The sequence below is a fragment of the Montipora foliosa genome, chromosome 13 (genome assembly GCF_036669935.1).
Source record: "Montipora foliosa isolate CH-2021 chromosome 13, ASM3666993v2, whole genome shotgun sequence".
NCBI lineage: Eukaryota > Metazoa > Cnidaria > Anthozoa > Scleractinia > Acroporidae > Montipora > Montipora foliosa.
This window is the reverse complement of record NC_090881.1, coordinates 40081532-40093082: the sequence shown is the minus strand read 5'-3', so window position 1 is coordinate 40093082 and position 11551 is coordinate 40081532. Positions and strand designations below refer to the sequence as shown.

The window sequence follows — 11551 nt, the reverse complement described above, 5'->3', positions numbered from 1 at the left end:
TAAGATTGATGGATTTATTCCAGGTTAGTTGCTGAACGGGACTTCACGAATCAAATGCTCGGCAGCCGCGATCTTGATTCAGCCATTCTGGAAATCATCGAGAGTGGAAAACTGACTCTAAATGGTCACAAAGATGGTATTTAAAATTAAAGCGATAAAAATGTTAAAGAATTGTCTGCTGAAACATTATTGCCTTGAAAAGAATAGCGTTTCTTGTTACAATTGAGATGCACCCACCCTTCCCTAAGCGAAAGAAACAAAATAGTTTATTTCCATCACACGTAAATACAGTGCCATAAAATTAATAGAACACCTTAAGTAAGGTATAATGACCCCCCTGCCCCCCCCCCCCCCCCTTCCCCCCCTCACCCACTAGAAAATAACTACAAAGCTAATCTAGTAGGGAGATGGAATGAGAAGTCATAAATTAATGTTTTTAACTTCAGCAGAGGCTCCTTCTCCACCTGAAGAAAACGACAACAAAGACTTAATATATGCATTAGTCATTGGATTCTTGGTACTGATACTGGTTTCATTTGTCGCTTACTTCATTATGAAGCGAAAGAGACGTAAGTCAACGCAAACCTTTTAGTATGATTTATTTATAGAGCCTCGTAATATTTAGCCAAGTGGTACTTTCTTCCCTCCAAATTTGAATTGACCATCTTATAAAGCACAGATTTTAATCTAGACTTTTCTCGTTTTTGAAGAGTTTCAAAACCTCTTCACTTCGCGAAATACAATAAAAACAACTATAAAATCTTTGACCATCCACACTTCTTTTTCATACAGATTCTTTTCCGCTTTTTTCAACCCAACAGTCCTTACCTGAAGCATATGTCCTATAGATGTAGGATATGCCACCGCTTCACACAAATTCAAAGATTGCTTTTTTATTCCCTTACTATCAATGATTTAGCCAAGTGGTACTTTCTTCCCTCCAAATTTGAATTGACCATCTTATAAAGCACAGATTTTAATCTAGACTTTTCTCGTTTTTGAAGAGTTTCAAAACCTCTTCACTTCGCGAAATACAATAAAAACAACTATAAAATCTTTGACCATCCACACTTCTTTTTCATACAGATTCTTTTCCGCTTTTTTCAACCCAACAGTCCTTACCTGAAGCATATGTCCTATAGATGTAGGATATGCCACCGCTTCACACAAATTCAAAGATTGCTTTTTTATTCCCTTACTATCATTGCGTAGATTAGTTCATTCGCCCTTGTCACACGGCGGCCATATTGTCCCAGGACACCAAAAATGCTTAGTCATTACCACACCAAGCCTCGGAGTGGAAACCATGGAGGTGACGCTTAGAGTGGTAAAACAAAGCTTTTTTGGTCTCTCGGAACAATATGGCCGCCGTGTGACAAGAGCGAATAGGGACTCGTTATGATCGACGAGGCGGTCGTCAACGAGAACGCCTCAAAACAACAAAAGAGGAAAAATAATCGTGCTGCACGTGCCAGACACATTTTAGCACATCTTTTTGCGCTAATTTGTGTAAAGACGACATGATATCCGGTCAGTGTAAAATGCAGACTGCAGACCAGGGGTAAAATGCAGACTGAGGTTATAATGTAACTGTTGAAAAAGCCCAAACTCCTTAGCAATGGCAACGTTAAGCCTAATTAGGCCTAAAACAATATTTAGGCTTAACTGTTAGCATTTCTAAAGGGTTTAGGCTTTTGCGACAGTTGCAATGATAAGCTCAGTCTGCATTTTACCCCTGGTCTGCAGTCTGCATTTTACACGTGATATCATCAAATTCCAAGTTTTGACAAGAACGTGAGCATTCAACAGAGAATCTGTCATTCTAAATTTTCACTCTGAAGGCACCTCGTACCATCATATTGTACGAGGTAGAAGTGGTGCAATAATGGCGTAAAACTGTAAATGGTGCAAAGTTATAGTTTCAGGTGACGTTTTTGGCGACGTCGCCGTCGTAGCAGATCTTAAGTTCATCACACGATACTGGCACAAGGGAGAGAACGTTTTTACTAGCGATTTTGGATTCAAAGTTACTACTAGAAAATTGATGAGTACCATTCTGAACTCATGAACCTCAACGATTTTCACATAACAAACAGCACTGAAACTGGCTGCATAAACGTTATATTTAATCTATTTTGTTTGTCCTTTTTGTCTTTGCTTCTGTGTAGATGGAAGAGAAAATCGGTAAGATGTCACTGATTTCTTGGTTAAGTACAGACTTACATTACGATGGTTGTCCCTGTGAAAGAGTTATGTCTGTAGTGTCAGCTGCTTAAGTCCATAGGTGGTGATTTGTGGGTTGCCAGGGACTAAACTATCTGTTCTTCACCTTCACTTACTCTCCTTACGTTTAGTTTCTGTTTTAAAAACTGAAGAATTCAGCTTCGACCACTAGCAAATAGATTCTTTACGGAAAAGAATGTAAACGTCACAGTCTCTCCGTGCATTAATTATTTTCCATATTTTCTACATTTTCCTTACCTGACTGCTGTAGCTGTCTTTTTTGTTCTCTTTAGCTTGTTCCTTTGTTTTGTTTTGTTTTGTTTGCTCTGACTTATCTCTCCCTAATTTTTTCGACTGAACCCTTTTGTGTAACATCCATTTTGCAATTTTAGCTTGCATCGCTGTGCAATCAATATAGAGTAATGAATTTAATTATTTATTTTATTGGCATTTTATGTGGCTAAGCAATGTGTACTTTAATCGTTTTATAAAACCACAACAAGCATTGTAAGTAGAAACCTTAAAGGAAAAGAATATAGCAATAGAATTTGGAATAGTGCTTCAATAGCAATAGCCATTGCATCTTACTGCTATTGTATCTGGAGCACCGTTACGCAAGAATGGTATGATTAAGTGGTGATTGCATATTTTTCTTTTAGACGAGGAGAAGCACTTGCAGATATACACGCTTCCCATTCTGTAAGTTCATGAGGCAAATAGCTTCAAAAAAAAAAAACAAACAAACAAACAAACAAACAAAAAAACTTGTTAAACCCTTGGTGGTTAGGAAGGGACAAAGTGGCTTCGTGATATAATGATTAACCGATTAGAAACATCAATCGAAATGTCATGCGAATTTCGTTGCATCTTACCCATAACTTATTCCCAACTCTCACAGGTTTGATTACACGAAAGGAAAAGCCTCGTTCAAAAGCCCATAACCCGGAAATGTCGATCTTTCTCATCTGGTTTTGGCTTATCATCAGTAACTGTATTATCAAAATTTAGAATACGGGTCCCTCCAAATTCTGGCCAATCAGATTAGGCCTGATGGCCACAACGCCTCTGATTGGGTTGTAACCATGTAACCCACACGAAAGATTACTCGTACTCAATGAAAAATCATCCATCGTGCAAGGAACACAATAGTGAACTTAAGCCAGGAGGACGACGACGGCTACGAAAACGTTGTCTAAAAATATTATTCCCCGTTATTGTAATATTTTTGCAGTGACTCCAAGTCGCTCGGAATCAAAAGCGATTGTCAATACTCCAGAAATCAAATTGGTGAGAGAGGTGTGGATATAATATTTAGAGAGAAAATCGAAAAGTTATCATCAGGTGCTCATGACCTCCACATAACCTCAAATCTGGCGAGTTCACGTCGTTGTGAGGACGAGAGCGGCATAGTAATGTACACAAATGTAAAACGCAGGTGCAGGGTGCGCAGAGTTTTTGTTTTTTTCATTAGACCTATTGTTTTGAGGCGTTCTCAAAGCCGTCGTCGTCCTTCTTGCTTAAGCTTGAGTTTTTCCCACAAAAATCTAGCCATAGCCGCCCTAAAAAAAAAGATAGAGGGACCTTTTGATCGGAGGTCGAGGGCGACTACGAGTACGAGTTTTCCGTACTGAGCATGCGCATAAAGTTTTGAGGCCGACATTTTTCGAAGTGCGCGTGCTCAGAACGGAAAAATCGTAGTCGTAGTCGTCGTCGTCCTCCGATCTAAAGGTCCGGCCTAATACCGAAAACTGATGGGTTATGGACGTCTGCTTGAGTTTACAGAACTGAGAAGATAAACATTCAGTTCACGAAGAACTCAACGTTCCGGTGTTTACTACAGATCTGGAATATTTAGGGTTTAGCACCGATACTAAAACGCTTAGCCTTCTGGTGCTTGTATTGAATACTGCCGCAAATAAATATTAAATTGGGGTTTTCTGAGTGGTTACTTCGTAAATCTTGACGGATGACGGCGATGTGCCTTCCACTAACGGTCTAAGGACAATTTGAGTCGTCTATTTGAATTATCAGCTTAACTGCAGAATGTCACGGCATTCAAAATTTTCTTGTATTTATCTAACCTTGCTAAAGATGATCTTGAAATTCAAAATGTCAACAGCATTGATGTATATGGTGTTTTAGCAATCACTGGCTAAGATCGCGTTCTTTCATATCACAGAACATAGGCATAGAAATTGAACGGGACAATGACATCGGCATTAATACAGTTTCCCAACCCCACTACATGGAGTTGAGAGAAGTAACAGATTCAGAGAGAAGGATGAATGAAACATCGCTTTACTCAGAAATACATGAATATGCTCCGCTCCATCCTGACACTCGATCCTGGGAAGTTTCAAGACAAAGCGTAGTTATTGACAAAATGATTGGCCAGGGATCATTTGGACAAGTTGCACAAGGAAGAGCTTCACAACTACCATGGATTGAAGGAACAATAGCCGTAGCTATAAAGATGCTTAAAGGTGCCATTTATACTTAATCCCTCCTTACTTAATTCGCCAGCAAGCTGACTGGGTTTCAGTAAGTTCTGTCTTTCGATACACCTGATCGACCTTCTAAAATCAGGACAATTGAAAGACTGAAAAGGTGACTCAACAACCAAGGGCATCCCTCAACCAGACGGGCGCTGGGTTGAAGGGATATCTTTTCATGTTAGGGTGACATATTTGTCCTAGGTCTAGATATAATTTGGAGAAGCAGCTCTTCATCAAGGAGCACAAACATGCTAAATAAGGCCTGACGTTTACATGAAAAATCAGACAACTGTCCTGTTGCACCTATTCAAATATACCATTCGTCTTCTTTGAAACGCGCAGCAAACGCTCAAGAGATGGAAAAGAAGGACTTACTGTCAGAACTTGAAGTGATGAAGACGCTGAAGCCTCATCCACATGTTATCAAGTTACTGGGATGCGTCACTATATCTGGTAACAGTGATTTATACTTCTTCTTCTTCTTCCCCTTCAGATATATCTTATAAAATGTCCACTTTCATCACGTTGGCAGCCTTCCCAAAAATGTCCAGAAATGTGACGCAATTAGATGCCTGACCATTTTGATAAGCGTCACGAAGTGTCCCCCTTGCTCTCCGACAATTTCAATGAAATATCGTGCATTTTATCGTGGTATAGATCCATGGTCAACATTATGAACATTATTCCATAGACACAGAAGCACCTTGAGGGTAGCATTTGGACTTTGTTAATTCTTTTGTTTATCTTTACCTTTAAGATCCCATACTTGTTATCATCGAATATGTCCCGTATGGTGATCTCCTGGGCTACCTGAGAAAGAGCCGCGGATTACATGACACTTACTTCAAGAACCCGGATGTTAAACCGGAAACAAATCTTAGTTCATTGCAGTTGATGAAGATCTCCTGGCAAATAGCAGATGGCATGAGTTACTTGTCTTCAAGAAATGTAAGTAATGGAAGTGCGATATATGACAGTCTTGCCTTTTGAACTGCAGACAGTGAAGACTTTGAGCCAGAACGATCTTCGGAATTGAGAAACTAACTTAAGCAGTTGCCAAGGAAATCCTGGGAAAATAAGATTTGAACGGGCCTGAAACCACAAGCTCATGACCATGAGATTGTGCAACGCAGCTCGACCATTTTGAAGTGCTTATGAAGTAAAGAATATATTTTTCTTATTTTAAAGACTTCTCAAATGATGACGAATGGTATTTACTATTTTGGTATACTATCTATCCTTCAAGAGATATTCAAGTCACAAACATTGCAAATGGCTGTAAGAGATCACAAAATTGAGAATATCTCCGAAAATATTGGATGCGTGTTGTTAAAACTTGGCAGAAGTAATCTAAATCAATCATGTGGCTAAATGGTACCCTACATGCTGTTGTCATGGCAACCATTTTAGCTGCTGGGTCTATTTAACGCAGGATTGATTTTGTCGCTTATTTTCGTAATAAGACCTATTCACTCTTGGTAAGCTTATACAGAGATGTAAAGCATTATGGGCAGCATGGGTTTCAAGTGTGACCATCTGCCTGTACTTATCTGTTCAAAATCCAAGATATTTGGTTCATTGCAGAAAGGGACTGGAAACGAGTTTGTTGCCATGGAAACATCTTAGTGGATGTCACTTTGTGCCTTATCTGATGTACTTTACTGGTGCCAAACTCCAATATTTTGGGAGATATTCTCAATTTTGGGATTCATTATAGTCATTTGCTATGTTTGTGACGTCATCATTTTGAATATCTCTGGAAAGAAGGAAAGAATTCCAAAATAGAAAACACCATTTTTCATCATTTTGAAAGCTCTTTAAAATAAGGTAAATGGACGAAAATGAATATATTTTGAACTTTGGACTGTGAAAACTCCGTCACTCTCTTTCCCAGAGACCACGTATCTTTTGAACAGCGCCAAGACACGCTGACCAAAGGACATGTTAGTTCTGCGAACTCCGTCAATCGCGTACCGAGTCCTCAGGCTTTTTGGTCAGCGAGTGAGCGCCCGGAAAGACTCTGAGATAATGGACTTGAACTATGTTTTTGATTGGTCGCTTTGCGTCACAATGGCAGTCCGACAGGAAGTCGGTAAGTAATTCGGAAACCCCTGAATTTGGAGGGATATTCAAAATCTAAAACTAGTTTCAGTGCGGTTTGTTGTTCTACCTCAGAAATTATAAATCACGAAAATAATGAAACGAAGGGGTTTGAATTATATTGAATTATATTCTGTTTATCGGAGACAAGTTCAATTTATAAGTCATTAAAAAGCAGCAGTTCTTTTTTTTTTATGATAGTCTCTTTGCAGACTTAAACTTTAATAAAAAATTGAGGTTGATCCGAATACTTCCGTCATCTTAGTTTAAACAAACCTTTAATATTTAAATTAGGTATTTTGTTGATAGATCATTCACCGAGACCTTGCTGCTCGAAATGTTTTGGTCGGAGAAGGAGAAACATGCAAAGTGACAGACTTTGGAATGGCCAGGGACGTTCATGTGGAAAGTGTTTATGAAAAGAAGTCAAAGGTACGAATCCATAGCCCTTCATAAAACCTATTAGAACTGACGTCTTGCAAAAAAACAAAAAAAGAAGATTACCCTTAAATATTTAAAAAGACCAGCTGTAATAAATGTCAAGATAATCAGCCGAGAAAAGGGCAACGACTCCATGCTTTACCAGAAGGACTTTCACCACGGAATTCGCCTTATTGGAGAAAGGATTTCTTTAAAATTTTCATTTTGGGATCACCAAAACAAAAACTTGAAAGTTGTTGTTTTGATCTTCCCAACTAACAATCGTGGTGAAACATTCTTTGGATACCTTCAATAATGCACGCAAAACTCGGTGTAATTAAAGGTACCTTTAGTTATATTTTACAATATTCCCATCATAGCGGTCTGTCAAGTGCCACTCTATCACTCTGAGCAATGATGGAACCAACTGGCGCTTTAACTTCATCGTTCTAAACATTTTGTCTAGGATTGTAAGATTAACATATGAAGTGATTAAAAGACTATGAATTCAAAAAGAACTTTAAACCAGTTTCCCTGTGAATCCTTTCAACTTAAATGTCATCGGGTCTGGGTTATTCTGCAGGGGCGAATCCCGGTGAAGTGGACAGCTTTCGAAGCTCTTAAGCATGGTCGTTATACAACCAAGAGTGACGTGTAAGTAGCAATCGGTGTGGTTTATTTTTTACTGGCCTTAGGTTGTGTAACCCAATGTTCAGTCACGTGACTTTCTTAACCAATAAAACGCAATGGCTGAATCACGTCAGCGTTTTTCCAGCGTTTTTTGGCATCACAGCCTGAGAAGAGGTGAGGACTAAGTACATGAACTCTTTTATTAACTGACATCTTTTATAATGCAGCTGGAGTTTTGGAGTGGTACTTTACGAGATCTTCACTATTGGTAGGTCTCGCATGCTTTTCAATTGTTTTGGAATGACAATTTTCTTGCACGGGTGAGATACTTTCAATCCTGAAAGGTATATGTTGTTTCTCTCTAAGGTGGATCACCCTATCCGAGGATAAACGGGCGAAGGATTATGGAGTTACTCAATGAGGGCTACCGCATGCCAAAACCAAATCATGTAGCGGAAACTCTGTAAGATTTCTCGGTGTATTTTACGATTTGATGTTCAGAACCAAATAAACTCCTTATCCTCCTTTTCACAATAATTACGATTATGATCCTGACAATAACTGCAGTGATGGCCACCATCGTGAAAATGATGATGGTAACAAGGTTATCACAATGTTAATGACGAGTTCGAATTGGGAGCTTAAGCAATAACGACTATTCCAAGTAGTTGCGCATGGAGAGTGTGTTCAAATCGTTTTTGAACATAAATGGTGTGAACGTTGTGGAGGGTTTGGGGGAAAAAAAAAAGAAAATTTGTTGTGAAGTGCTCATGTCCTCCACATAACTTTAATTTGCTCATTTCACGACGTCACCTCGAAATATAACTTTGCTCTATAATAAGTCATTAGCGATTACGTCCTACAATGTGGGCGAAGTACCCTAAAAAACAAAAATGGTATGAGCGGTTCTTCAGAGTGAAAATAAAGAATGAAAGATTTCCTGTTGCACGCTCACGTTGTCGTCAAAACCTCCACTTTGGTGATTTCACATCGTCGTTATGCAGAGTACCGCAAAGATATATCCTAAAGTCCGTGCTGCACGTGCCACAAGGTTATTTATGGTCTTTTAACCAATGACATCTCTCTTTTGTGGCGTGGTTGTCGCCGTCGCCGTCGCCGTCTTCGTTTCTTAAGCTCCCTATTACCATGACGATAAAGGCAAAGAAATGTACCAAAATGTAAAATGCACGTGCAGGGTGTGTTGATCTATTGTTTGTACCGATAAAACATGCCCCTGGAGCTCTTTTAACTATTTGCTGACATTGTGTCAGTTTTATATGGTCTTTATCTCAGGGACTGATTGCTATGTTCTTACAAATAATTCTACCTTTTCCGTGTAAATGTAGACCTCTTTATATCTTGCGAAAAACGAACGTCGTTGTGAATACTCGGGTAATGATAATGACTATTACTATTTCTACAGGTACCAACTCATGCTTAACTGCTGGCAACAGGAACCCTACGATCGCCCAACGTTTGAACAGCTTCGACGCGAGCTTAAACTGATGGAAAACCAACACAAGGTAATTTGGGTAATTTCTGAAGACAACATTCAGAATCATGAAAACGTGACAATGAATAATTCGTAAGGGAAACAACCAACAAAAACACAATATATATAAATGAACTTAGTTCTTTTGTCTGTCTTCATCTGTTTCAGTGTTGTGCTTTTTATGAGGATGTTTACTCTTTTGTTTATCCTCTGTTACCGAACGTTATCTTACACTTGCGTTTCACATTTAGTTCGAGTGCACATTTCAAAATCTGCATTCAAACCATAGTTCAAACTGCGAGTTGACGTGAAGTTGAAATCCGCATTGATTCGAATCAAAACCGGAAAAGAGGTGCTTTACAAATGTTTTGCTGTAGTATTTCCAAAAAAAAAAAAAAAAGTTTATACTTTTCTTTAGCACTACTGGGAGAAATACACGAAATTAGCTAGATAAGGTGTGTTTCGAATCAAACAATATAACCATTATATATAATCATTATAAAAACGCATCCTGCAGTTTTCGGAAAACTTGTTTTTGTATGGCCATGAATCAGGAGGTCCCGAGTCGAAACCTTCTTGAAGTAATTATTTGAAACGTCTTTTCCGAGAAAATAATCACTTGAATTCCACTTGACCTTGAGTAGCAATCGATAAATGAGGTAGTATATTAGGAACAAAAAAAAAAAAACCACACTGTAAATTGCAATAGGAAAATTAAATCTTTAGCCACGGTTAGGTGAATTATATTGTGGCCCAGAAATAATAATAACGACGTCTATGATGTTGATGGTGATGATGATAATGACAAGAGCCTAATCATATACTCTGTCCCTTACGAGAAAGTAATTAGTTTTCTATATTTTACGGATTGGCCATTCATTTTATTTGACCAAAGTCGTAAATATTTTTTTCTTTGCCCATCTCAGCTTTATGAAGAACAAAACGCAGTCAGCGGTAACAAACATGAGAAACAAGCGCATTGCTTGCAATTATTTACTGGACGCCGTATTCTTTAATATAATCGTTTAATTAAATTTATACAAGCGAGATAAGTAACTTAGTAATAATGACAAAGAAACAATAGGTGTGACAACTAATGATAAAATCAAAATCAGCAATTTTATAGATATAGAATGAGATTCAACATGACTGAGAGATCTGCATGGTCATTTAAAATGACGAACTGTATCTATCACTAACAAAACAGACTGACTGAGGAAAATTTTAGGGTTGTCTTATGTAGACACCAAAAATGTGGTTCATTTACCAATAAAACAGAAACTCGTAAGGGATACTCTACGCCCCTCACCTCCTTGCCCAATTAAATTGTCGTTGTTGTGTATCCAAAGAAAGGAAAAGCAAGGGTAGGAACTTTATTGAAGTGTCTAGCCTTTTAGCGCTGGAGCACTAATTGGGGACACCGTAAACTGAAATTAACAAATTAACTCAAATCAAATCAAATCAAATCAAATCAAATCTTTTTTCGTCTTTTCACAGAGGCTCCTCAATATGAAAGACTACGACAAGAAACTCTACGAAAATGTGGAAGACTTGATGTTTTAGAAAGTTTTGTGGATTGAATCTCTACTCGGCCTGGCTGCGTTCTTCTCTTATTCACGCAACTTATCTCGTTTGTTCATTTTTCAGGCACAGAGCGTGGAATATGATAATATTGTTTTAGATTTTCTGTTGGAACTAACCAGTTATATTTTTTCAACTAGTTCTTTTTATTCTTACATTACTGCAGAAACGAGCACTCTTTCTTTATAGGAAAGTATTGCTTGACCTGTTTAACTCATTTTCTCATTTTTTTAAAAAGAATTATAGCCAAAAGCGATTTCATTCTTGCTTTTTTTATGGCTACTTGCTTTGTGCGCAATGTTGATAATGTAATCAAGTTGTTAGTGTTTGGATATCGCTTCTTAGTATAATGACATAGGTGATTATTGACAATTCTCTGTGCTGATTGGATGCCGTTGAGGTGGTTATTAGGCGATAATCGCCTAAGCGGTTTTTCAATATGGCCGCAAGCCGTTTGGAAGAAATTAGTTCTTTAAAGAAAATGCATATTTTTCAAATAATCACCTATTTAATTACACTAAAACAATTATTCACCTCAGACTCGGTGAATATCGATGAATAAAAACTTCGACTTCGTCTCGGTTTTTATTCACCGATATTCACCTCGCCT

General features: G+C 38.2%; 1 protein-coding gene across 2 annotated transcripts in view; it reads left to right on the top strand.

Moving 5' to 3' along the window:
* LOC137982333 (uncharacterized) overlaps positions 1 to 11551 on the top strand; it is a 54135-nt gene extending 42584 nt beyond the window's left edge. The window contains exons 17-29 of one of the 2 annotated variants that reach the window (XM_068829417.1): positions 1 to 23; positions 450 to 569; positions 2169 to 2184; positions 2883 to 2922; positions 4403 to 4706; positions 5061 to 5171; positions 5476 to 5666; positions 7128 to 7250; positions 7822 to 7892; positions 8096 to 8136; positions 8235 to 8331; positions 9292 to 9391; positions 10858 to 11551. The exon at positions 1 to 23 is cut by the window's left edge and continues 126 nt beyond it. In XM_068829417.1, coding sequence (XP_068685518.1) covers positions 1 to 23; positions 450 to 569; positions 2169 to 2184; positions 2883 to 2922; positions 4403 to 4706; positions 5061 to 5171; positions 5476 to 5666; positions 7128 to 7250; positions 7822 to 7892; positions 8096 to 8136; positions 8235 to 8331; positions 9292 to 9391; positions 10858 to 10923 — 1303 coding nt within the window. In that variant the 3' untranslated portion in view covers positions 10924 to 11551. Of the gene's footprint in view, positions 24 to 446; positions 570 to 2168; positions 2185 to 2882; positions 2923 to 4402; positions 4707 to 5060; positions 5172 to 5475; positions 5667 to 7127; positions 7251 to 7821; positions 7893 to 8095; positions 8137 to 8234; positions 8332 to 9291; positions 9392 to 10857 lie in introns of both variants that reach the window. The other variant, XM_068829416.1, reaches the window with a different exon arrangement.